The sequence below is a fragment of the Podarcis cretensis genome, assembly GCF_951804945.1.
Source record: "Podarcis cretensis genome assembly, chromosome: 16".
Lineage (NCBI taxonomy): Eukaryota > Metazoa > Chordata > Lepidosauria > Squamata > Lacertidae > Podarcis > Podarcis cretensis.
Window position 1 is genome coordinate 27,823,982 of NC_137186.1, and position 27,018 is coordinate 27,850,999.

Consider the following 27,018-nt stretch of genomic DNA (forward strand, 5'->3'; position numbering starts at 1 on the left):
TGGTTCGAATCCCCGCAGCGGGGTGCGCTCCCGCTGCTCGGTCCCAGCGCCTGCCAACCTAGCAGTTCGAAAGCACCCCCGGGTGCAAGTAGATAAATAGGGACCGCTTACTAGCGGGAAGGTAAACGGCGTTTCCGTGTGCGGCTCTGGCTCTGGCTCTGGCCAGAGCCGCTTCGTCACGCTGGCCACGTGACCCGGAAGTGTCTCCGGACAGCACTGGCCCCTGGCCTCTTAAGTGAGATGGGCGCACAACCCCAGAGTCTGTCAAGACTGGCCCGTACGGGCAGGGGTACCTTTACCTTTACCTTTAAATTTCAATATTTGTCTCACCCATTTATTAGTTTAATGATATTACTATAACATGGAACGTTTCATGGCATGCTGTGTTGCTCTTACGCTGCTAAGGACAGGCTTGCCCAAATAAAAATGTATAGCAGGCGTCAGAAGCAGCAGCAGCTCCTCATCAAGAGGCAGGGAGTTCCAAAGTGCAAATGCTGGCACACCGTGTCATGAATCCTTCATTCACCTCCTCCTCGTCTATTTCCATACATTAAAGTGAGGTGGCCCTGGGCTCGGCCCCACCTTTCTCACAGAGCTAGGCCCGGGCTCCGAGGAAACAGCCGCCTCCGTAGAGCGGCGGGCCTTTTGGCAGGCGGAACCTTTGTCGCGGCTGCCTCCGGGGCAGCAGGGAGAACCCTCGCGCCGGGGGACGGCGTGTGCCCTTGGGATAAGGGACCCCCTTTCCTGTTGTGGGGCCGGGCTTCCGGCTAAGGGAAGAAATCAGGTGACAGTTGCCGTTCGGGCGGAGGTGGAGTTCGAGAGAGCGAAGGGCCGCGAGCGGCGGAAGGCGCCAGCCGCAGGAGCCCGCGCCGACTCCGGTGAGAGCCCCGCGGGAGGCGAAGGGGGAGGCCCCCCGAGGTCGGCGAAGGGGGAGCTTGACCTTGGCCGGGCCGGGGGCCTGTCAGGAGAGAATTCCCGTCTTGGGAGCAGGTGCCTCCTGCTCTCTGTGGGGTGGGGGGTATGGGGGTCGAGGCTGCTGGTCAGGCTCAGTATGTTGCCTTTCATCATCCCCTCATGTAAAGTCTCGGGGGGGGGCTCGTCTGGCGGACCGCTGTTGGAAACGGAATACAGTGGTACCTCGGGTTAAGTACTGTACATAATTCGTTCCGGAGGTCCGTTCTTAACCTGAAACTGTTCTTAACCTGAAGCACCACTTTAGCTAATGGGGCCTCCTGTTGCTGCCGTGCCGCCGGAGCACGATTTCTGTTCTCATCCTGAAGCAAAGTTCTTAACCTGAAGCACTATTTCTGGGTTAGCGGAGTCTGTAACTTGAAGTGTATGTAACCTGAAGCGTATGTAACCCGAGGTACCACTGTACTGGGATCTCCATGGATCCCAGTTTGGCCCAACCCAGCTGGGTAGGGAGGGAGAGCCTATCAGTGGTAGGATAGCCGAATACAGCCTTCTTTCCCCCAACGTTGTTGTTGTTGTTGTAGCCGAACAGAACCTTATTTCCCCCAACATTATTACAGTGGTACCTCGGGTTAAGAACTTAATTCGTTCTGGAAGTCCGTTCTTAACCTGAAACTATTCTTAACCTGAGGTACGACTTTAGCTAATGGGGCCTCCCACCGCCACCACACGATTTCTGTTCTCATCCTGAAGCAAAGTTCTTAACCCGAGGTACTATTTCTGGGTTAGCGGAGTCTGTAACCTGAAGCGCCTGTAACCTGAAGTGTCTGTAACCCGAGGAACCACTGTATTGCTATTATTTATTATATCCTACCTTTTCACCAAGGAGCTCTAAATGTCTGGCATGTTCCTCCCCTTGTCCATTTTATCCTCACAAGAACCTTGTGAGGTAGGTTAGGACTAGAGAGACAGTGACTGGCCCAAGGTCTCCCAGTGAGCTTCATGGCTGTGGTGGGATTTGAACCCTAGTCTCTCTCCCAGGTCCCGGTCCAACACTGTAGCTGCTGTGGTATACTGGCGGTCTTATGCTGAAGACTTGGCATGTTTGCACTGTGGCTTTTATTTGTTTTATAGAATCTGTATACTGTTTGATTGTAAAAAAAGGGGGGAAATGCCTCAAAGCAGTTTACTCTCTTTCTCTCCATATATAAATGATTGTTAAAAACAATTGCTTAAAACATTTAAAAATAAAACCATTGAAAAACTAAAAACAGATTAAAACTCACACAAAATCTTCACACTCGAGATGTATTCTTTTTGGACCCTCCTTATTTCTGTGATTGTAAATCGTTTGCAACAGGAATTGCAAGATTTGATGCATTCAAGGAGGAGGAGGTGTCTGCAGACATTTATTGGCCATGGTAGCAAATGTTCATGTTCAGGGACAGTATCTACCTCTGAAAATCAGTTGCTATAGGGTATGGGGGATGAGCTGTCAACTTCAAGTTCTTTTAAAAAATGCACTTTAGTGGTATTTAGGAAAGTACACACCTTCATGTCCTTTCTGAAAGCACCAAGGTGACTATGTTTGAAAGCAGGATACTGGACTAGATGAACCAACAGCCCAGCACACTACCTCTTTTACTTTTTTAACTTTAAAATGTACTTCTTGCCTTGTAGTGCAGAGTGAGGAAGAGAGGTGCCCCTCCCCACTCACTGCATTCCTGTGGTGATCAGTTACAGAGAGGCCTAACAAAACCAGAGTTTGGGATTCAGAATAGTGTGTAGACTTCCATGTTATCGGACTGAAGTGTTTTTTCCTGCAGTTTTCCCTCTTGGGTTTTATATTCAATTCCTGTGCATCACTGGGGTATTCTCTGATTGTAGAGTGGCTAATAAATTCTGAAATAAAATAGAATAGAGTAGCAGCTCGGAAAATGAACCCTCTTCTTGTAATGAACAGATTACAACATTAAAAGACTAGCAATATATCCAGCAAAATGTAACCAAGCCAGGATTGCTGTCAGTATGCTTTTTAATAGCATGTAGCCATAGCTTTCAGTTCTAAACTTTTAAAAGGCTTGTTTTTTGTGTGTTCCCCAAAGACTCCATTTCCCCCTGTATCAGGTCGTATAGGCAAAAATTTGCTGTTATCTTGAATCTCTCGGGTCGCCCCAGGCCTTTACATCTTGGTGCAGGCATGGTGCAAGACTCTTAACTGATACATGAAAAATATTGAGTGAACTGGTCTTACTTAATTCCATTCAATTAGTGTTGCTCATTGTTAAGATTGTTTATAAATTCTGTGTAAGTGCTGGTGATTTATTCCTTTGGGTTTCTTCATTTTTTACCCATTCAAAACCAGAGCATTTTGCAAAGACTGTTGGTAGAAGCTGCATTTGACTTGTGGAATTTTCTGATGTTGTTCCTCTATTCATTTTCAAGAATGGCCTTTGTGTGTCTCAGTTAAATGGCACAAATATTTCCCCAAAAGTAAGTGCCATTGAGTTCAGCAGGGTTTACTCCCAAGTAGTTACATAGGATGGTGGCTGCCTTTTTAAAACAACAACCACCACCATGCTTGGGCATGTGCAGATATAGACCTTACTTTGTTGTTTCTGGAATCCATCTGGCTCGGGAGACAATGGAGGAGTGTGCCTTTAAGGGTGAAGTCAAAATACTTTACTATAAATGTATTAATGCAGAGCAGAACTATTCCAGACATGGAGATAATTTACATGCATGATCTAACAGATTAAATTGGATATATATTTTTTCCAGAATAAAGGAATAATGCATGCTAAATGTTTTCTTAGGAACTAGATTCAGGTAGGTAGCCGTGTTGGTCTGACGCAGTTGAAATATATAAAAAAATAAACGAATTATCCAGTGGCACCTTAGAGACCAACTAAGTTTGTTCTTGGTATAAGCTTTCATGTGCACACGAAAGCTTATATCAAGAACAAACTTAGTTGGTCTCTAAGGTGCTACTGGACAATTTTTTTATTTTCTTAGGAACTAGTATGTTAAGAGTGTGAAACAAAATGAACATCTGTGCAGGATATCATATTGAGGTGATCTGGGCAGCCCTTCCCAAAGTTATCCAGTTAATCACCTGGTCTGGAAAAATGCTTTGGGCCCCTAATGTTCAGCCCTGCAAAGAGACAAAGAAATATTTGAAAAATCATGTGTGTCAAAATACGAATTTTAGCTGCCTGGATGAGTGACCACCTGAGATTTTTCCAACCCTATTCCACAGGCATTGATTTTGTTTTGTTTTTGATGTTAGCTTGTTTGCTTCTAGTGATCTGTGCATAATTAATCCAAAAAAAATTGTGGTCACAGATGACCAGACTTTGTTACAATGCTTATACAATATTTTATATAAAGACTATTTAAATACAAATCATAAACATATTTCCTATGGAGTAAGTCCATTGAACAAACTGGGGTTACTTCCAAATAAGCATAGATAGGATTGTTCTGTCAAAGTGGCTTGAAGGCTCAGGATGGCTGAGAATTGCAAAATTGGAGCAAAGGTCCAAGGCAGTATAGTAGAATGGGAAATAGAGCCTCGAGAAGTCAACATGTAGAGCAAGGTGTATGTATATCCTAGGTGCAGACACCTATATAAATGGGTAACGTCAAGATTAGATAACTTTTCTCCAAAGCAGGAAACCACTAGAACGTTCATAAGCTTGCAGCTTAATGTTTCATGAGAAGTGCCTGGCTTAATAAAGATGTGTGTGTGTGTGTTTTGCCACTGTTTTTCATTTGAAATGCATGCATGATTTTACTAGCAGTGGCTGAACTACTGAAAAATCTGTAGAGCTCAGAAGCTGCATCTATTAAAGCTTGCTAGCTGATTGCAAGGCTGCCCTTTGGGAGCCCCCTGCAAAATGATGTAACTGAATGAAAAGAGTTCTGTTGAAATAGGTGCCTGCTCTTTCCCACTTGCCAAGTTCTGGTGATGTGGGCATTAAGCTGCTCTGGACCCACTGTGGAGCTGCGTTCCCCTATGCAAAAAGCACCATTTCACAGGAGCCAAGTGGCGATGCGGATAAGGTCCCGGTTCAGTACTTGTGCTTTCTCCTTTGGCGTTTTTGCAAGGAAAGGAAGCAGAGAGGGGCTGAATTCGCTTCAGGTAAGCGAGGCAAAATGATAAGATAGCAGGGAGGGTATTCTGTTTTTGGAAGAGCCGCATAGTGTATTAAGACGGGGGTCCCCTTGTGTAAGAAGTGGACTTCTCAGCTGCTTACACACTGCTGGGTTTTACAAGTGCTGTAAGCTTTAATTAGTAGGTTAATCTATGAAAGTTTGATTAGTCATTTGTCAGCAGATAAATTATAATTGGTGAGTTGAGTTTTCAAGAACACCCATGTTTAATTTGTGCGGCTTTATAGGTTCTGGTTTGTTGACGTGGCAGGAATGAGAGGAAGAACCTTTCTTTGAACAATGAGTGGGAGGGTCCTGTTTGTTAAATTCCAGGTTGTGTTTTCTTTGATACCTTTGAATTTTAATAAATTCATTGAGTAGTTGGTTAAAGAGTAAATGAGTTTAAATTGCTGTCATTTTTTTCATGCATAAAACATGGAACTGCCAAATGAAATCAATAATTTTGTCTTTGCTAATTGCTGGTGCTTGTTTTTAGCTTTTGAATTGAATGTTAGGGTGGATGTTGTTGCAATAAGTGGGCCAGTATATTGCTTTTACACCCTGAGTTGTAGACATATGGTGGCTCGTCTGTGGATTTTGTTAAGTTGGAAATGAAGAATCTTAAGATTAATTGAATGAATACAAATTGAGAAAGAAGCTTCTTTAAAAAAGTTTGGTTTTTTTAGCATATTCTGTTTCATTCTCAAAAGTGTTCTGCTGTGCATCCATGCATCTTTGTTAAACCCATCCTCAGCCTTAGCTGTGCCAAGCCCACTGGGAAGTGCCATGAATTTAAAAACCAAAAAAGGCTTTGGATGTAGCAATATTATCATGGACTGAATTTCAGATAGTGTTTGTAAACTGCTATGCTAAATGTTGTAGGGCTTGGTTAAAAGAAAGAAGCAGGGAACTCACTGGGAGGCCTAGAGATTGCTCTGGTCCCATCAGTGCCACTCATGAGGGTATATTAAAACCAGGTTGTTGCTCAGCTTGCCCAAGATTTCTCTGGACTACGATAAAAAATGGCCTGAGGGCTTTCACTGCAAAAATAAACACTATAGAGTATTATTTTCCTCAATCTGGTGCCCTCCAGGTGTTTTGTACTTCCGCACCAGCCAGCCCAGCTTTACTCTAAAACCTGTGGAGGGTGCCAGGTTGGAGACATACGGTAGTGCCACCATCTCCTCCTTGGGTCTGGATTAGGGAAATAATATAATGGCGTCCCCTAAATTCTTTCTTTCTTTCTTTCTTTCTTTCTTTCTTTCTTTCTTTCTTTCTCAGAGTTCCATTGCATTAAAAATTTCCTGACTGGGTGTGACAAGAATGGCCAGCAAAGGGCCAGCAGCTTCTACCTCCACCGAAAGCAACAATGCTGGCGGGACCAGTGGCAACAGCAGCAGCGGGGACGGGGCAAGCCAGGACAGCACTTTCGAGTGCAACATCTGTTTGGATACGGCCAAGGATGCTGTGATCAGCCTATGCGGGCACCTCTTCTGGTCAGTATCCTGGTGCTCTTGGCCAGTTGTCCATCTGCTTTCTACGCCAAGCGCTTGAGTTGCCTACATAAATGTTAGAAAAGTTTATGTGGGGTTTTTTTTTTAAAAAAAACCCTCAAACAAATGCTGCTTCTCCACTCCCACCCCTGTGTGTGCCCCTCACTCATCTCTCTCCTTGGCAGTGCCCCTGCAAGCCAGGTGTTAGTTGTGAAGTTCAGTTCCCCCCATGCGGCTCTTTGCTTTCTTCCCATAGGAATGAATGGCAGCCATTTAATCCCATGAGGGTGAATGAAAGGGGTGCAGTTGTGGGCACAGTAATGCCAGGTGTGCTAGGATCAGGCCCCTGCTGTGGTCTGGGATGCACTTGTTCATGGACTCCATGAGAGCCGCTGTAAGACCTGCTTTCCTAGTGCCACACCTTTACCTAGAGAGCCCTGCCCTCGGTGCTGTGGTAAACCTTGAGGGTGGCAGAGCCTGGGGACTGGCATGAGTGCAGTTTTGCTGTTTTACATATTTGATTGTGAATGTATAAACTGTTTAATATAGAATACCTTAAGTGATGAATGAATGTGTATTCAAACACGTATGATAAAATCGGCCATAAGACAAAGCGGCTATGGAAAAATCATCATCATCATTATTCTTGTTCTTATTGGGAACATAACTTCCATTGCCCCTGAACACTGGCAAAATTGTCATATGGAGGGGACGCCAGGTTGAGGAAGGCCTTTGGCTTGCTTTTCCACAGCACTGGTGGGAAGCCAGTTCTAGATGCTGCCACGCCTGTGGGGAAACAACTTTCAGCCCAAAATACTCTAATGTGGTCCTGTTAGTTCATGCTCCATTTGCATACTCTAGTTTCACTGTGTTGGGTTTTTCCTTTTCTGAGGCTGCTTGAATGTAAAGCTCAGCTGTGTCTAGGTAAAGTTGGGATGGTTCTCTCCACGCCTCTGCCTCCTGCCCATTTCAGAGTGTGTGCCCAGGACAGCTGTATAAGCCAGATTTTCCTTCTCCCTCCATTCCTATCATTACTTAAAATAAAATAATGCATGAACAGGAATTTCTGATGCACTGGGGAAATCTGCTGGCTGGCCAGTTGCCATCTGAGTGCAATGCAGGAATGCTAAAGAACCCCTGACAGACTGCCACCAAACCTCTGTTTAAAAACCTCCAGTGAAGGAGAGTCCACCACCTTCCAAAGGAGCATGTTCCACTGTCGAACAGCCCTTATTGCCAGAAAGTTCTTCCTAATGTTTACTTGGTCTAACCTTCCTTGTAATTTGAATCCATTGGATCGGGTCCCACCCTCTGGAACAGGATAATGCAAGCTTGCTCCATCTTCCATGCAACGTTGCGACAGCACTTTGGATATTTGAAGATGGCTTTCATATCATATCTCAGTCTTATCCAGGCTAACCATATCCAACTCCCTCAGCTGCATAAGGCTTGGTACTACCTAGAAGAGAAGCAAATTGTATTATCTGGAAGTGAAGCAATTTTTTTAAAAAAACCACCCCTAGCTGCTTTCTTACTTAAATATTATTGTTTTAATACCCAACTGTGGAACCGGCAGGGCTGGATTCCAGTCTACTGCTTGCTCAGTGTATTTTGATCTCTCTCCCTTTTCTCCTCCTGCCTCCACCACTGCTCTCCTGCTGCCCTGTGAACAAATCATTCTGGAATTCTCAACAGTTGGCCTTGTTTACACCAGGTAAGGCAGCTTTTCTTTTGCTTTGCCTTTCATCAGCTCCTCTTGCTCAGTCAACCCCTCAGCTCTCTGGGGGAACTGAGAAGGTGCAATATCCCTTTCAGTTTCTAAATGGTGCCTGTGCACCAGAGATCTCTAGGGCAACCCAATCTGCTAATAACCGTTTGCATGCAATAGTTTGTAATCTGCAGCTTGGTGTTTCCTGCTTGGCAGGGGGTTGGACTCGATGGCCCTTGTGGTCTCTTCCAACTCTATGATTCTATGCTTTTTCTGTGGGGGTGATTGTTCTTTGTTGGAAGCTTCTATTGGTTTCAGTGAGATGGCACAGATAAATAATAAGTATCTGCGAGGTGGCTGAGTGTTCAGAGCACTTTTGTACATTCTCTTGGTAGGTCAGTATCAATATGAAAATGAGGTTACGTCAGTGTCACCTGCTTTTGTCACTGGCAAAAGTGAGGAGTTTCCATCTCTGTGCCCTGCATCAACTTCCAAATACTGGGGTGGGAGAGGCCATATGTTAGTGTGCAGCTTAAAGGCCTGAGGCAAGAGTTGTGGCCTGCTGTATGTTAAGGGATGCCGAGGAAAAAGTGTGGGTCAGGCTACAAAAGTGGTAGAAGAGTCTGCATGCCACACAATAGCCTTTGTCAACCTGGGGCCCTCCAGATGCTGTAGATTCCAGGTCCCACTGGCCTCAGCCAGCACAGCTGTACAATGCTGGGGAGTTGAAGTACATGCTGGCTGAAATGAAGGTGTTGTAGAGTGAAATATCTAAAGGGCACCAGATTGGGAAATTGCTGCCACAGAACCATGCAGTAAAAATGGTCCCAAAGTGCTGAGAGCATGAGAAGATGTTTGGCAGTGGTGGAGAGGTGGAGATGATTCCTTGTGCCCAGAAGATTTTGTGAATGGCACATGCGATGACACTTAGCATATGCTTTCGGTGGTGGTATTATGATTCTGATTTGTTAATGTATTTAAGTCCCACCTTTCTCCCAAATTTGATTCAAGGAGACTTACAGCATTTTACAAACCTCATTCTAAAACAAGGGATGAAAACAAACTAGTTAAAAACCATATTTAAAATAAAATAAAGCACATTCAGAACCAGCATTAAAATACTGATTGCACCTCGTTTCCAAAGGCCTTTCTGAACAGGGAGGTTTTGGCCTGCTAATGGAAAGATAATAAAGAAGGAGCCAGCCTAGCCTCTCTAGGAAGGGAATTGCACAATAGGGAGTCCTGTGTGCTTCATGCAAGGCACATCTCTAGTCTCTTGCTCAGGTTTGTTCGTTCTTTCCTGCCTTTCCAGTGGTTAGAGACCAGGCCCAATCGGCAGGTGTGTCCTGTATGTAAAGCAGGTATCAGCCGCGACAAGGTCATCCCACTTTACGGAAGGGGCAGCACCGGACAGCAGGACCCCAGGTAAGAATGTTGGAGGCCATTTCCTACAGCTGTAGGGGTGCGGAACCTGCAGCCTTCCAGGTGTTGCTGAACTACATCTCCCACTGGCCTGCAGGAAACATGGCCAATGTTCAGGGATGATGGGAGTTGTAATTCAGCAACATCAGGAGAGCCAAAGGTGCCCCATGCCTGTGTTACAAAAACAGTCTTTGTTTTGTGGCAGCCACAAGCCCTTATGGAGTGGGATTTGCAGAAGTGAACGTGGAGAGTTTAGGTGATATTGTTGCCAAATGCCTGCAAAGCCTTCACCCATCTGTAGTCTTATCTTTTAAAATCTCCCTGCTTGAACTGTCTGTAGCAGTGGTTCCCAAACCGTTTTGGGCTGCCACCCTCTTGGTTCCATAAACTCATCCCCAATGCCCCATAGTGTACTACACTATTAAAAAAAGCATTATACAGAATGGTGCTTTGCACATTAATCCAAAATCCAATTAAAACTATTTAGTTTAATTTGTTAACCTGAGGAAGTAATGGGAGCTGGAATTGGAGCATTTGCCTGTGTACAAGAACTTCGCTATTCCCCTTCACTGCAGGCTGATAGGCAAGGCTGATTAGAGCATGAGAACTGGGCAACACTGTTCATGAAAATGCATTTGAGATCCTGAGTGTTTCTAAGGTACTCAGTGCTTCTGGACTCAGAGTTCTGGAAGCAGAGGTTAAGAATTATGCAACGTGTATCTGTAGGAATAAGTAACTTGAGCTGCTCTTTAAAAGAAACCAGTCTGATAACATCAGCCCCAATAGGCACATCAGTGCAAAAGACACTTCATTATGCTATGAAGCATTGCTGTAAACTGTAAAAGTGGCAGTGAAAAGTGTTGTGACTCATATACTAGACTATCAAATGTTCTCGATTCCTGCCTGGCAGGGGGCTGGACTAGATGAGCCTCAGGGTCCCTTCCAATTCTACAATTCTGTGATTCCTTAACTGCGAGAAGTGAGGTTACAGGAAACCAGGCAGAGAGCCTTCTCAGCAGTGGCACCCTCCCTGTGGAACGCCCTCCCATCAGATGTCAAGGAGATAAATAACTATACAACTTTTAGAAGACATCTGAAGACAGCCCTGTATCGAGAAGTTTTTAATGTTTGATTATGTTTTTATGTGCGTTGGAAGCCTCTCAGAGTGACTGGGGCAACCCAGCTAGATGGGTGGTGTATTATATTATTATTATTATTATTATTATTATTATTATTATTACCAGCTTATTGAAGTCTGATAGTCATTTGCAGCTCCATCACCCAGCTGCTGCCCCCTTGCCTCAAATGCAAAGGTTCAACCCTTGGCATTTCCAGTTAAAGCTGGGGAAAGATTCCTTCCTGAAACTCTGGAGATCTGATGTCAGTCAGGGTAAGCAATACTGAGTTGGATGGGTCAGTGGACTGACTCAGTATAGTGTCGGGCTGTCACTCAGTGGGAGAACATCTGCTTTGCAGACAAAAAGTCCCAGGTTCAATCCCCAATGGCCTTTCCAGGGAGGGCTGGGAAAATACTTCCTGCCTTAAACCCCAAAGAGCTGCTGCCAGTCAGAGTAGACCGTAGCGAGCTAGGTGGAGCAATGGTCTAACTTGATGTCAAGTAACTTCCTATATTCCACTATTGTGAAAGGTCTCCACCCTCTTACAGTCTGTGATGGTCACACTGATGCAACACTCTCTGGCTCTCTCTCTCTCTCAAATAATAATGATAAGAGTTTCAACATAGGCCAGCAATTAAAGAGGAAGATAGGCATGGAAACACCTCTTCAGCTACCCCACCCCCCATGGCTGGAATGCAGTGGAAGGAAAGAAAGGAACTCTTGGGTCCAGGTGGTGTTCATCAGGTCCCAGAGTTGACCAGAGCTGGGCTGGGCTTGACTGAATGAATTGTCTCTTGCAGAGAGAAGACACCACCACGGCCTCAAGGCCAGAGACCTGAGCCGGAAAACAGAGGGGTGAGTAAGCTACGATTTGCAGCCTTTGGGGGTTACTTCTGTATCTCCCAGAAGTACAAATGAGACAAAAAGGCATGTTGCTCACCCTTAGGGCTATGAAGAGCAACATACAAGCTTAAGCCAAAGCATCAGAACAGCCTTGTTTTGTCTGGTGCCTTCCAGATGTTTTGGACTACAGCTCCTATCAGCCCCAGCCAGCCTGCTGGCTGGGGCTGATGGGTGCTGTAGTCCAAGACATCTGGAAGGCACCAGACAGGGCAAACCTACAGGAGACAGTAGTCTGGGTGACCTGCCACTCTCCCATACTTTTCCTTGGGTTGGAGAATGATTTTCCTTCTCCTCTGGACACCTGTTGGCCCCTTGTACATTCTTTTAGCCCTGTGGTCAGGAACCTCCAGCCCGTGGACCTAATTTGGCCCATGAGGCTGTTTTTCCTCAAGCCACACCCATCTGCCTCACATGTCATAATATATTGCATCAGGTGTGGAGCAAGTAAAAATACAGCCACAAAGAAACAACTGGAAGCCTTAAAATGTGCTCCGAATAGTTTCTTGGCAAACACAGTTCTTAAATTCAGTGTCGCTGGGATTGATTCTGCTTGAGAGCTCCCAACCGGAGGTCCTGAACAAAGCCGATTCCTGCCAAAAGTGGGACTTGAAGACAGCACTGATCAGCTGTCCCACTCTTCCTCATCCTCACAACAATCCTGTGAGGTAGGTTAAGCAGAGAGATTAAATGGCCAGAGCTCACTCAGTGAGCCTCATGGCTGAACAACGGTTTGAACCCTGGCCTCCTAAGGTCTCTTACTTTTATGCTGAAAACACTGCACCACACTGGCTCTTAGTAACCATGTTTCCTTTTTGTAGGATTTTATAAAAATGTGGATTTTGAAAGCCTGTGGTGACCGTGTATGTAAACAGCCTCTGATTATAGTTGGTCTCCAATAAGTCTGTGCTACGGGGGAATGAAGATTGATATGTGTAAACATACAGTGTGTGTAGACATGGGGGTTATAAATAGCCGGCTGTGTGGGGTTGAGAGATATTGGACAGGCTGCAGAATTTCCTAGCATGAAGTTGGGGAGCACACCTGACCTGATGAAATAATTGCATTTTTCCATGCAAGGCAGCTTGGAGCCTCCAGGGTCTACCTGTGGGCCTCATTGCTTCAAACAAACAGCTCTGTTGGGTGTCATTAAGAAGCCTTTTTCTTTTCTCCGCACTCCCTGCAGAGTTGGTGGTGCCTTATTAAATCAGCAGCTGAACTTGAGAGCACCTTTTTAGCAGATGCTGCTGCCAGCACTAAGACTGATGGAGCAAAAAGGCCTTGCTTGCATTCTGCTCTACTGGCATGGCCTTGAGGATCAGCACAGAATGCCCCGTCTCTGATCAGGTGGCCAGCAGCTGGTAGTACAAGCCATGTGGCCTGTCCCATGTGAAGAGAGAGAGGGGCTCAGCTGTGGCAAGTTCTCTCATTGGACTGCAACTCCCATCAACCCCAGCCAGCATATATGATGCTGAGGCTGATGGGAATTGTAGTCCAAGACTATCTGGAAGGCTCCTGGTTGTGGAAGGCTGGTGTAATCTTGGTGCAATGTTTCCCACATTCTTGATAAGTGTGTCACACTTATTTTCTGGATTTAAATTGGAAATAAACTCCTCCACCTCAGAAAGGATTCCTTTCAGAGTGTAATAAGAAGAAAAGGAGCTGGGTCCCTATGTTTCTGCCTGTGTTGCGGCTTCTCTTGGCAGGCCTTGTAATTTATAAAGATGCAAAGAGATAATGGTCTCTAAGAGCAGGTGTCTTGCTGCACCTCTTCCTCAGAAGTGACAGGGCAATCCAGACATCCCTGAATCAGAGATAATGAAGAGTTGCCCTCCTCCCCATCGGAGGCTAAGTGGAAAGAGGTGAGAGCAAGAAATTGTGCAGAGATACAGTGAGCAGGCTCTTCTGTGAGAGAGGTGCGGGGGTGTGTGGGTGTGGGTGTGGGTGTGTGTAAATCATGGCACACAGCCAGGGGCCAGTCATAGTAAATCATAGAGAAGGCAAACAGGTCAGCATTTCACTTCGTAAACTAGCATGCTTGGAAGGTTTCATTATTCCCTCCCCCATTTGTGGTTCTTCCCAGGGCTTCCAGGGTTTTGGGTTTGGCGATGGAGGCTTTCAAATGTCATTTGGAATTGGGGCATTTCCTTTTGGTATATTCGCTACAGCATTCAACATAAACGACGGTCGGCCTCCCCCAGGTAAGGAGCACTTTCGAATAAAAAAAGCCCTAGCAAGCCAGCAAATCATTGGTTGCACTCACCATAATTATAGGACTGACAGATAAAAAAAAAGCTGGCACTTGTCCATTGTACTTACGTTGCTGTTTGTGTAACCAGGGGTAAGTCCTGATGTTTCATTTGTTTAGAACCCTTTAAATACAGATAAGCTATTCTGTTTTTAAAACTTCAATCAGATGAGTGCTGCTTATCTTCTGTTCCATTTTTGTTTTGCTTTTGAAGTACAAAGTGAGAACAATACATTTCTGCTTAGCAGTTCACCCGGGAAGTGATTCTCACTGGTAGTTTGTAAGGAACAGCCTCCAAGCTGATTAGCATCAGTTCTCTCTATATGAAGTAAAACCAGCTGAGTCACTTTCGGTGGCCCTGAATCCTGAGCAGGCCCCCTCCTTTGTTCATGAGCCAAAGCCTTTGACATAACTTCGGGGCTTCGGTGGCCTTTGACGTAAATGTATTTCATGTCCACCACCGAATATATTAAGTTTCCCGTCTCTTATGTCAAGATTTGAAAGCAAATCTGAAAACCCTTGTGGGTTTGTACTACTTAAGAATTAATTTTTTACTCTGCCATATGCTAACAGAGACTTCTTAAAACCAACGCTTTCAACTTGAAATGTGCTGGGTGTTTTCAGTGACAGGCGCACTATCCTTACTTGATCACCTTTCTGCTTTTTTCATGGACACTGCGGCTGTTGCCTTGTCCTTCTTAGCTCTGGCTATATGCAGGGAGTCACAACAATACAAGATGTGGGGACATCACTAGTAAAGGTAAAGGGACTCCTGACCATTAGGTCTAGTCGTGGCCGACTCTGGGGTTGCGGCGCTCATCTCGCTTTATTGGCCGAGGGAGCTGGCGTACAGCTTCCAGGTCATGTGGCCAGCATGACTAAGCCGCTTCTGGCGAACCAGAGCAGCACACGGAAATGCCGTTTACCTTCCCGCCAGAGCAGTACCTATTTATCTACTTGCACTTTGACGTGCTTTTGAACTTCTAGGTTGGCAGGAGCAGGGACCAAGCAATGGGAGCTCACCCCGTTGCGGGGATTCGAACTGCCAACCTTCTGATCGGCAAGTCCTAGGCTCTGTGGTTTAACCCACAGCGCCACCTGCGTCCCAATAGTGGATATCACTATTATTATTATTATTATTATTATTTTTAAAATCACAGGCTGGCTTTCTGAGCAAAGTTCCCCAGGGTGGCTTATGTAATATACATTACCAGAATGTAACAGCAGTACAAAACACAACGTTTCAGCAAATTCTGAGCCACTATAAAAGTGAAATGATCCAGTAATAATAAAACACATACACAACCCAGAACCAAAACAACCCGGTTTATCCATTTCACAGAGCAAAAATATAATGTATCGTTTGGTGAAACAGCGTCTTCAGAGCCTTTTCAGAGGCCTGCAGTGTGCTGATCTTTTGAATGTTGACAGGCAGCAAACTGCAGATCCAGGGTGCTACCACTGAAAAGGCCCTGTCACGCCTGCCATTTTCACTAACTGAGGCAGTGAGCAAATGAGGAAGGCTGCCATTGTTGATACGGGCTCAAGCAATCCTTCAGATAACTTGGGACAGTTGAAAAGGCCTAGGGAAGTCTTATAATGAAGATGCAGAATGGCGGCTGATTCCATGCTTTTCTGCTATTAGATCTGGAAATACACTGCTTTTGTTTGCTGAGAGAGGTTCCCTTTTCTTTCTGTCTTCCCAGCGGTTCCAGGGACTCCCCAGTATGTGGACGAACAGTTCCTGTCCCGCCTCTTCCTGTTTGTGGCCCTGGTGATCATGTTCTGGCTCTTGATCGCTTAACCTTGCCCTGTATTGTACCATGGTTTGTGGGGCTCCGAACTGGTCACAGACGACTGCTTCTTCTTCTCCGTGCCCCACTGGCAGCCTCTCGGTGTCTGGTTCCATAGCTCATGGGCTCCCGCAAGCCCCGATGTCTGCTGCAGTGGGAGGAGGACTCTTGCTTATTACGCCAGAGTAAATGGAATTAAAGGTCTCTCTTTAAAAGCATTCTAAAGTCCAGCCATGTGTCACGCAACAGGTAACTGGCTAAGGCTGTGAACCTAGCTTTGAGCTCCACATGCCAAGAGGGAGCATTATTTGAAATCATGTGCCAAGCCATTAAACCAGGTGCTGGCCCTGGAGGGATAGTGGGTGGCAAGGCCAGGCATGGAAACACTTTCCCTGTTTCTCAGATGAGCCTTGCAACCCAACAGCACTGAAGGGAAGGAGATCAATGGACCTACTGCTTCAGAATCCAGTTGCATAGATTGACCGAAACCCAACTTGCTCCTGGAAATTGTCTTCTTATGTGAGTACAACTTGGGAAGACCATCAGGCGGCAGGTGAGGTCACCTTAGGAGTATTCTCTTCCTGCTGTTTCCCCCCTGGCTGACCTTTTCCCAGGGATATTTAAACAAGTTAAGGGATAAGAGACTCTCTCACCCTGAAAGAATAAAATACCTAAACTTCCTGGAACCAGATGGGGCAGGTTCTCTCATCTCAGGGGTGGGGGTGGGGATGTTGGACACCAGAGGGGTCCCCTCTGGGCTTGTTGCACAGCACACTTCCGCATGGATGAAAGCAGTGTTGTTTTCCTAAAACTCGTATAACAGCTTTCAGCTCTTAATTTGGATATAGACAGTTCTGGTTACTGTAGTCATTGACACTCATTTGCTCCTTCCTGAGATGAATCCAAAATTGTCGTCTCCCCGTCCCCCAACTTCTTGGAATGGTTAGTTTGGGAAAAGTGGAAGACAATCTTCTTTTGAGCATTTTGTTCTTCCCCCATAAGAGTTTCTGCATAGTGAGAATAACAGCCTAACTTGGGGGCTTGTTCTCAAGCTCCAAGGGGTCATTAGTTAGTGCGTGCGCTTTTTCAGATGACCAAAGATTTTGAAGGGTTGATCATGAGCATGAGCCAGCAGGAAGCTCTCCTACACAAGCCCCATTGAAACAAATCAGAGCCATGCTCCGGTTTCCACCTTTCCTGGCCTTGTCTCTCCATATGTTGTAGTCCAGGAGTGGGGGACCTGCGGCCCCTCTTAGCCACAATGCATATCACCAATGGCCAGGGTTGATGGGAATTCTTGTTCAACAGCATCTGGAGAGCCAAGGCTTCCCATTTGTAATCCAAAATCTCAGGAGAGCACCAGGTTGGGGGAGCTGTGTTCTTCGTTTCAGTGGGACCCACATGGAAGAGCATCCCACTTAAATGGATCTGAACTATTTACACAAGGGATTCCTTTGCAGGAGTCGAAGAAGCCTGGGAATATTGCTTTGAAACTGTTGCTGCTGAATCCTGGGAGATTCACAGGACCAAAAATGAACCTTCCTCACTCCCTGACCTCACACTTTCTTGTAAATCTAAGGGTCTCTTCTCAAAGACTCCTGGGTTTCCCTCTTCTTTTGCAATGCTTTTGATCTTGTTTTTTCTCCCTACTCCTTTCCCAATTTCTGTAGCAGCCATTTTTTATGAGTTGCTGAACAAATCACAGCCAGCAATACTGAAAAGAACAAATTGCATAAGGGGGGCTTCTTTTTTTGACTAAGGTCTGATAGCATAGTAAAAACCAGTCATTCCCACAGTAGAAACCAGGATGGTTGACCTTGCATCCCCAGTAGTCGCAGTGAGAGCGTTTCCCTTTTTTAAAAATGTATAATCCTTCTGTCAATGGTTTTCCCAAAAGTGCTCAAGGGCCTGTCAGCGACATAAAAAAGACTGTAACCTGTGCTGCCTCCTAGAACCTGCATAGCTTAGATTTGTTTTGTTAGGGGGAAAGATGGTGCCACCTACTGTTGATAGGGTGAAGTGAATACCATCATAATATATAAGGGATCTCTGGCATTTCCTTCTTTTTACAGTTCATGAAAATGAGTACCATGGAACTAAAGCTGCCCTTCTGAAAGCAATCTTGTTAAACGGTTTGCTGTAAAGCCTTTTTTTTTTTTTTTTAAGAATAAAATCTGTGGCAATTGGGAAAGAGAAAATTGTTACGGATTTAAAATATTAAAGCAGATTTAACTGCCTCGGACCTTTTAAACATGTGGAGTATTATATTTTTGCCAGCTGCTACCTGAGCAGAAGGGGAATCTGTCAACCAAGGTGACCACAAAAGTACCTAGCCTGATTCAGAAGGTGCTGGATTGGGGTGAGTCCCACTGATAATGGCTCATGTGGGTTGTATACTTAATGTTCAAACGGTCCAGTCTCCATATTTTCCTGAAACAGCAAAGGGTTTTGTGGCATCTTAAAGACCAGCAAGTTTATTGTAGTGTAAGCTTTCACGGACTCTACAGCCCCACTCTGTTGCCTGTATCTGTTGGAGTTGTCTTTAATGGGGGCAGAAGATTTTGCAGTCTAACCTGCTTTTTAAGGTGCCAGAAAAACACTCTGCTGTTTGAATTTCTACATACAAACACGGCTTCCCCTCTGGAATGTCATATTTTACTTGTGGGTTTGAAATGGCCCCTGGAGTTCCCCTTTCCCCTGCTGTGTTTTTTTTTTATTATTATTTGTATTCTTTCTCCCGCCCCCCCCCAAAAAAAAATCATGTATTGATTGTACTTGGCCTATGGTTAGCAAAAGATGGCACCACTGTGCAACACCATTGTGATTCACTAATTTTCACTGTTGTGAAAGTAATTTAGAATAAACACATTTTTACATTACCTTACGTCTGCGTGGAATTCTTCTTGTTACTGTCATTTAGTCACCTGCAGCCATAGGAATGTTGCTGAAGAGGTAAGTCAGCCATATTGTTTGAAGTAAAGGCTCTGCTTATACACCTGCTGATATTTGGGGCCTCTTAAGTCTAATCAGCGTAATAATGTTGTTACTCATATGTACCTTGGTACTATCACAATGGTGGGACGCGGGTGGCGCTGTGGGTTAAACCACAGAGCCTAGGACTTGCCGATCAGAAGGTCAGCAGTTCAAATCCCTGCAACGGGGTGAGCTCCCGTTGCTCGTTCCCTGCTCCTGCCAACCTAGCAGTTCAAAAGCACATCAAAGTGCAAGTAGATAAATAGGTACCGCTCCGGCGGGAAGGTAAACGGCGTTTCCATGCGCTGCTCTGGTTCACCAGAAGCGGCTTAGTCATGCTAGCCACATGACCCGGAACCTGTACGCCAGCTCCCTCGGCCAGTAAAGCGAGATGAGCACCGCAATCCCAGAGTCGGTCACGACTGGACCTAATGGTCAGGGGTCCCTTTACCTTTTACTATCACAATTGCCCCTGAGGGAACTTCAGAAGGGGTGGAGGTCTTGTGAATGAAATGATTTTGAAAGTGGGGTGGGTGGGGGAAGTGGGAGCCCTTCAGCTTGATCAGGCCAAAAGGCCGATCTAGTCCAGCATCCTGTTCCCACAGTGGCCATCCAGATTGCTCAACTGGAATCCTGCAAGCAGGACCTGAGTTCAAGAGCAACTCTCCCCACTTAAGATTCCCAGCAATTATGGAGGTAGAGCATAGTTGCCACTGGTAGCCTTCTCTCAATTTGTAGGCAAGGGAATTTGTGGCAGCAAATTCCAGGTAAAAAAGATCAGGCATCAGAGTTGTTAGTTACAGAGTTCCTAAAAATACCAGCTGGAATGGGAAAACGGATCTGTGTAAGGAGCCCAAAAGGTTGCTGGAGGAGCCTTCTTCCCATCTCTGCTGTAGCATGATGCAGTGTCCCAGACTACAAGTCCCATCAGTCTTGGCCAGCATGGCTATCTGATGCTGGGGCTGAGGGGAAATGTAACCCAAAACACCTGGAGGGCACCAAGTTTAGGAAGGCTGAGTGGCTGCTGTTAGGTGACAGTTGAGGAGTGGGACAAATCGGAACAAAGTGGTCTCAACTTGGCATATTTCATTGAGAGGCCCTGTTGTCATTTAAATTCTTTTTATGATAGTTTAAACTCTGGGTGGTTTTTTTAAACCATAGTGTTGATTTTTAAATTATATTTTTTTTCTTTTCTGTGTGTGCCAGGAACAAGTATGTACCATTACAAGTATGACAGATGATTGTTGTTAAAATCAGGGGTGGGGTGTGCATTTAAATGACTCCTCAAAAATCCCAAGTCCCCACCACAGCCTCAAACTAAGGTCAGAACCATGACCGTTTACACAAGCACCATACATAACACAACAACAAAGAGGCACAGAAAAGCAGTCAATAAAATTGTAGCAATAAGTGGATACCATCTATCGTACTGTTTCCTCTAACTATCCTGTCGCCCCAGGACACTGGGGCGCCGCTGCTTTGCTTCTTTGACTTGTCTGGAGATGACGTCTTTTGCTGACTAGAGGGACCCGTGGGAAGTGGTACCCTGGTGAGCTGGGCAGTGGAGTAAATCAGCACACCATGATTTTTTCCCTTATTATAATAGCAGTTTTGGAATGTTATTATTTGATTTATATTTTGCTATAAGCTTCTAAGTGGTTTACAAAGTATAAAAACCAGTTATACTGTTAAAATACAGACAAACATAATTAAAAATAAACAAACAACCCCATTAGAACAATTAAAAAGGGGGTCCACATTCACACCATACATTGGAAGCACTTTAAACTCCCGCAAAGAATCCTGAGAGCTGGAGTTTTTTAAGGGTGCTCTGAGTTGTTGGGAGAATTCCTCACCCCACTACAATTCTCTTGAGTTCGCAGAGCAGAGGGATTGACTTTGTTAAACCACTCTTGAAATTATAGCTCTGGGGGAAGAATATAGTATTCTAAGAACTCTGATATCCCAGGATTCTTGGGGGGAAAGCTTGTTTAAGTGTTATTGTTCTGCTTTAAATGTATGGTGTGAATGTTCCCTGACTCCTTCCTCTTTGAGGTGACTTCCTCACAGTATGTACATTCAATATGCATTTTAAAGCACATGGCTTTCCCTTGAGAATGGTAGGAACCATAGTTTGTTAAAGGTACTGAGGGTTGTTTAGGAGACCCCCCTATTCCACTGAAAACTACAATACCCAGAGTTCCCTGGGAAGAAGGATTGCCGGCTAGACTGCTAGGAAGGGGAAATAGCAGGGCTCCCCTAATAACTTGCAGCACCCGTAACAAATTACACTTCTCAGGATTCTTTGGAGAAAGTTATTGTTCAAAGTTATTGTTCAAATCTGAACACCACAGTGGAAAAAAGAATAATCTGGGACGCAAGTAAAGCAGTTATGAGGGGGTTTCTGATACAGCAGAATGCAATAAAGAGGAGAACCCAAAATGAGAAAAAAGACAAAATTTTGGAAAAAATAAAAGAAGGGGGGGAAAAGTTAAGATCGAAACCCAAGTCACAGGAGATCTTGAGAGAAATTAAACTCTACCAAGTACAATATATGAAATTAGTAAACAAAGAAGTTGAATGGAAAATTAAACAAATGAAGCAGAAAACTTTTGAATCGGCAAATAAATGTGGAAAGTTGTTAGCATGGCAGCTGAAAAAAAGACAGAAGTTGAACACGGTAACCAATCTTGAGATAGAGGGGAGAAATATACAGAAACCTGAGGAGATCAGAAAGTGTTTCCAGAGATATTTTAAACAACTTTATACGCAGGGGCCGCAGAAAGAGTTTGACATAGACCAGTTTTTAAGGACTAACGGATTACAAGAGCTATCTCAAGAAAATAAGATGATATTGAATTGTGAAATAACAGAACAGGAGATTGAAGGTGCCATTCAGAATATGCAACTGGGCAAATCTCCAGGGCCGGACGGGTTAACCTCCAAATATTATAAGATGTTGAAAGACTATTTAATTCAACCACTAAAGGAGGTGTGCAATGAGATAATGGAGGGGAAGAAGGCACCGGAATCGTGGAAAGAAGCTTTCATCACGCTTATACCAAAATCCGAAGCTGAAAAGACACAACTTAAAAACTACCGTCCCATATCCCTGTTAAATGTGAATTACAAAATCTTTGCAGACATTTTGGCAAACAGACTGAAAAGAGTGCTAAATGAAGTAATACACAAGGACCAAGCAGGCTTTCTCCCAGGCAGGCATTTGTCTGACAACACAAGAAACATCATTGATATATTGGAGTTATTGCAGACGAACATAAATACAAAAGCAGTGTTAATTTTCATTGATGCGGAGAAGGCCTTTGACAACATTTCTTGGAGTTTTATGAAAAAAAATCTGAAGGGAATGGGCGTGGGACGAGGGTTTGAAAATAGTATAGAAGCAATTTATTCGGAACAAAAAGCAAAATTGATAGTTAATAATGTGGTGTCAGAAGAGATTAAAATTGAAAAAGGAACGCAACAGGGGTGCCCTATCTCTCCATTGTTATTTATTTCGGTCCTGGAAGTGCTCCTGAATCTGATTAGGAGGGACCAGTTGGCTAAAGGGGTTCAGGTCGGAGCTAAACAATATAAACTTAAAGCCTTTGCAGATGACCTGGTTTTAACGTTACAGGAGCCAGAATCTAGTACGAAAAGAGTCTTAGAATTGATTCAGGAGTTTGGTCAGGTAGCAGGATTTAAATTAAATAAACAAAAAACTAAAGTATTGGAGAAAAATATGACTTTAACGGAAATAGAAAAGCTTCAGAAAGAGAAAGATTTAAATGTGGTGAAGAAAGTGAAATACCTAGGGATAAATACGACAGCTAAAAACCTGAATTTATTTAAAGATAACTATGAAAAATGTTGGTCAGAGGTAAAGAAAGATGGTCAAATCTGAAACTCTCCTTGTTGGGCCGAATTGCTGCTATAAAGATGAATGTTTTGCCGAAAATGTTGTTTTTGTTTCAGACTTTGCAGATTGTGGACAGAATGGATTGTTTCAAGAGGTGGCAGCGAGATATTTCTAAATTTGTCTGGCAGGGCAAAAAGCCCAGAATAAAATTTAAAATATTAACCGATGCTAAAGAAAGAGGGGGGTTTGCCCTGCCAGACATGAAGTTATACTATGAATCAGCAGCTTTCTGCTGGATTAAGGACTGGCTACTTCTTGAAAACACTGACATTCTGGACTTGGAAGGGTTCAACAATGCGTTTGGATGGCATGCATATTTGTGGTACGGCAAGGTAAGAGTTCATAAAGAATTTAAGAACCATATTGTCAGGAGAGCAGTTTTTAATGTCTGGATAAGATACAAAGACTTGTTAGAAAACAAGACCCCAAGGTGGTTGTCACCTATGGAAGCTAAGGCTCTGAAAAAGCTCAATAAGGAGGCCAAATGGCCGAAATATTGGGAGGTATTAGAACAGGAAGGAAACACATGGAGATTGCAGAGCTTTGAGAAGCTAAAAGAGAGAGTGCGAGACTGGTTACATTATTACCAAATCAGAGAGGTTTTTAACATGGACAAGAAATTAGGTTTCCAGGTGGAAAAATCGAAACTAGAAACGGAATTGTTAGAACCTAAAACTAAGACATTGTCAAGAATGTACAACTTGCTGTTAAAATGTAATACTCAGGATTAAATGGTTAAATCAGCTATGATTAAGTGGGCACAAGACATTGGTTATAACATTATGTTTGCTGACTGGGAACGGTTATGGACCACTGGTATGAAATTTACGGCATGTAATGCCTTAAAAGAAAATATTATGAAAATGATTTACAGGTGGTACATGACACCAGTCAAGCTTGCAACGATATATCATTTGCCCGATAATAAATGCTGGAAATGTAAGGAAACTGAGGGAACATTCTTTCACCTCTGGTGGACGTGCCCAAGGGTAAAGGCATTCTGGGAAATGATCTATAATGAGCTGAAAAAGGTATTTAGGTATACCTTCTTGAAGAAACCAGAGGCCTTCCTTCTGGGCATTGTCGATCAGAAGGTGCTAAAGAAGGATAGAACCTTTTTTATGTACGCAACAACAGCAGCAAGAATACTCGTCGCAAAGTATTGGAAGACACAAGATTTGCCCACCCTGGAAGAATGGCAGATGCAATTGATGGACTATATGGATCTAGCAGAAATGACTGGCAGAATCCGAGATACGGGAGAAGAACAAATAGAAGAAGAATGGAAAAAATTCAAAGATTATCTGCAAAAATATTGTAAATTATATGAATGTTAATGTGATGCAGGATATTGAGACAATGTGGCATTAGTGACAAAGCTGAAAGGAATATGCAAAGATGTTTTATTAGTAATAAGTAAAAGAATCATAGCTTAGTTAACCTAAGGATGGGAGATTAAAAGATGAGTGGATAGCAGCAGGAATGGTTAACTTAAAAGAAATTAAGACACACTAAATTGGTTAAAATAGAAGAAAAATCTGCTGAAACTAAATTGGAAATTTGAAAACAGAAAAGGGAGATGTGAGGAAGTCCAGAAAGAAAGCTGTATGAAATTAAGAATTGAACCTTTTAATTTTGTTTGATTTTTGTTTTTTTATTGTTTATTGTTTGTTGTTGTGTTGTTTTGTTTTTTGTGTTATTATAAAATTTGTTGAAATTTTAATAAAAATTATTTTTTTTTAAAAAAGTTATTGTTCAAAGGACGCGGGTGGTGCTGTGGATTAAAGCACAGAGCCTAGGGCTTGCCGATCAGAAGGTTGGCAGTTCGAATCCCCGAGACGGGGTGAGCTCCCGTTGCTCAGTCCCTGCTCCTGCCAACCTAGCAGTTCGAAAGCACATCAAAGTGCAAGTAGATAAATAGGTACCGCTCTGACGGGAAGGTAAACGTTTCCGTGAGCTGCTCTGGTTCGCCAGTCATGCTGGCCACATGACCCGGAAGCTGTACGCCAGTTCCCTCGGCCAATAAAGCGAGATGAGCACTGCAACCCCAGAGTCGGTCACGACTGGACCTAATGGTCAGGGGTCCCTTTACCTTTACCTATTGTTCAAAGTGGTATCATGGCGCTTTAAATTTATGGTGCAAATGGGGCCTGGGATAAAAGGATGCTACAAAAGGGGGATAAAGGGATGCAACATTGGCGTAACGCCCTTGTTAGGCCACCCTAAATACCACAAGAAAATACTGTGCAAGCTTGAGCTTTTCCCGGAATTCTTCCTTAGGCAACCATTCATCGTACAACCGCCCCACCTCCTGCCCTGCTCTTCCCCGACCCCCGCCCTTCCTGGGAAATTTAGCGATGACATCACCGGACGGATCCTCTTGCACGTGCAGCGGCTAAGTGGGCAGGATCGGATGGCTCTGATTGGTCCCCGGCAGGGGGCGGGCGTTAGAAATGAGCCAGCGGGTTAGCGAGCGAAGACAGAAGCGGGGCGGGCGACCACGGCCCAGTCCGGCGCTCCTATTGGTTAGAAATGATAGCCGGGGGAGGGCGGGGAAGTCAGCTGAGGCAAGCGATTGGTCGCTGCGGGGGAAAGAGGCGGGGCCCTGCTCCGCCGGGGGGGGGAGGGGGCGCGGTGCCGCCTGAAGGTCCAGGTGCGTCGTCGTCGTCGGTGTCCTCTCTGAGGCGGAGGGAGATGTGGCCCACCCCGCGCTCCGTAGGGGCCGGATAACGTCACCCTTGCTTGCGCGGCTGGGCTTCGCTGAGGGGAAGCTTGGAGGAGGTTGTCCGGCCGGGGCGATGGACGGGGGGCTCGTAGCCGCGGCAGCAGCAGCAGCAACGGGTAAGAGAAGCCAGTTGATGAGGAGCCCGGCCTTTCCCTAGCGCGCCCGCGCTGCCTCATCCTGTCCGGGGTGGGCGGGGCCGGAGCCTCGTTGCCGGGCAACGGGCAGGGAAAGGGCGGAGGTGAGCAGGGGCGGGGCGGGGTGGGCGGGGCCTCTGGATCCCAGCGCCCTGTTTCCATCGAAGGACAGCCAGGTGTTCCTAGTAAGCGAGCATGGCAGGAAGGCAGGCAAGGCCTCCACCGACCTGCTGGCCTTTTTGCTTGGGCTGGATCGTGTGAACCGGGGGGGGGGGCGGTCGAGCTCTTCCCCTCTCCTGCTACTTTCGCAGGGGTACAAAAGAGGCTACAAACAGCAAGTTATTTAAATAAATGATTGTGTTTACGTTGGGTTTTTTTAAAAGCTAGGAGTTTTGTCCTCAGGATACATAAGCTTCAGGTTACATACGCTTCAGGTTACAGACTCCACAAACCCAGAAATAGTGCTTCAGGTTAAAAACTTTGCTTTAGGATGAGAACAGAAATTGTGCTCCGGCGGCAGCGGGAGGCCCCATTAGCTAAAGTGATGCTTCAGGTTAAGAACAGACCTCCGGAACGAATTAAGTATTTAACCCGAGGTACCACTGTACATTGAATACCACAATTCAACATGTTTAAAGTAAATCGCTTCTCCCAGAGAATGCTGGGAACTGTAGTTCTGTGAGGGTGAAACTACAGTTCCCAGGATTGTGTACGGTGTGGCTGTGGCCTGAGTCCTATTCAAAGTAGACTCCTTGACATCTGTGCACATGAGTAACTGAAGCCCATTGGATCCGTTGGCTTTGCTCTGAGTTTGATTTAGTTGCTTTCAATTGAAGGTTATTTTGGATGTATGCTTAATCTTGAGAATTTCCAAAGCTGCATGTAGTTTTTATTGGACAGCATCCATGCAGGCCTCTATAGCTGCTCCCAAGCAGAGGTGTGAAAGGGTGACAGTTGCTTCTTATTTCTGCCTGCCCGTGATAAATTTTATACTAGGTTAAGCAACAACACCAAGATAGATGCTGAAGACAATTAAAAGGTCTTGGACTGATCTCTAGTTCACTTACACCTGACTTGTAAATATGCTGGCAGTGTGCTTGAATTTAAGTAGCTAAATCTGCAATCCCACTCTATTAAAACAGATGAGTGCTCTGCCATTGACTTTCAAATAGGCATTGGGTTGCATCTCAAATGTCATAGCTCCAGCTCAGCTGGCCTGGGGGTTGTTGTCTCAGTTAATACAGTTTTAGGGCTAGCAAATGTAGACTGCTACTCTCCCTATCTGTGTTTCTGAATGGCTAAACTTATGTGCTTATTATTTCAGTGGTACCTCGGTTTAAGAGCAGTCTGGTTTGAGAACGATTTGGTTTACAAACTCCGCAAAACCAGAAATAGTGTCTTGGTTTGAGAACTTTACCTCGGTTTAAGAATGGTTTTGGTTTAAGAACGGACTTCCGGAATGGATTAGGTTTGTAAACCGAGGTACCATTGTAATAAGTTTGTATAATGCCCTTCATC

General features: G+C 44.8%; 2 protein-coding genes across 5 annotated transcripts in view; both read left to right on the forward strand.

Annotated features, from left to right (window-relative positions):
• The first annotated feature begins 614 nt into the window (after positions 1-614).
• Positions 615-17,907, forward strand: RNF185 (ring finger protein 185). 2 transcript variants are annotated; one of them, XM_079957511.1, is made up of 7 exons: positions 615-878; positions 6,349-6,563; positions 8,256-8,274; positions 9,581-9,693; positions 11,609-11,663; positions 13,792-13,909; positions 15,663-17,907. In XM_079957511.1, exons 2-7 carry the CDS (start codon positions 6,391-6,393, stop codon positions 15,758-15,760), a joined length of 576 nt encoding a protein of 191 aa, XP_079813637.1. In that variant the 5' UTR covers positions 615-878; positions 6,349-6,390; the 3' UTR covers positions 15,761-17,907. The 2 variants fall into 2 exon arrangements, with proteins under 2 accessions (XP_079813637.1, XP_079813638.1); XM_079957512.1 differs by lacking the exon at positions 615-878 and adding an exon at positions 3,284-3,405.
• Positions 17,908-25,272: 7,365 nt separating this feature from the next.
• LIMK2 (LIM domain kinase 2) overlaps positions 25,273-27,018 on the forward strand; it is a 50,426-nt gene continuing 48,680 nt past the window's right edge. For 2 of the 3 annotated variants that reach the window (XM_079956738.1, XM_079956739.1), the window contains exon 1: positions 25,274-25,482. Coding sequence is in view for 1 of the 3 variants with exons in the window: in XM_079956736.1 (XP_079812862.1) it covers positions 25,440-25,482 (43 nt within the window). In the remaining 2 variants the exon portion in view is untranslated. Of the gene's footprint in view, positions 25,483-27,018 lie in introns of all 3 variants that reach the window. The other variant, XM_079956736.1, reaches the window with a different exon arrangement.

Bases quoted from the DNA above. Each gene is read 5' to 3' on its own strand.
- RNF185 (XM_079957511.1), top strand. From the start codon at position 6,391: ATGGCCAGCAAAGGGCCAGCAGCTTCTACCTCCACCGAAAGCAACAAT. The intron at 9,694-11,608 runs GTAAGAATGTTG...TGTCTCTTGCAG, and splicing joins ACCGGACAGCAGGACCCCAG to AGAGAAGACACCACCACGGC. The intron at 13,910-15,662 runs GTAAGGAGCACT...CTGTCTTCCCAG, and splicing joins CGACGGTCGGCCTCCCCCAG to CGGTTCCAGGGACTCCCCAG.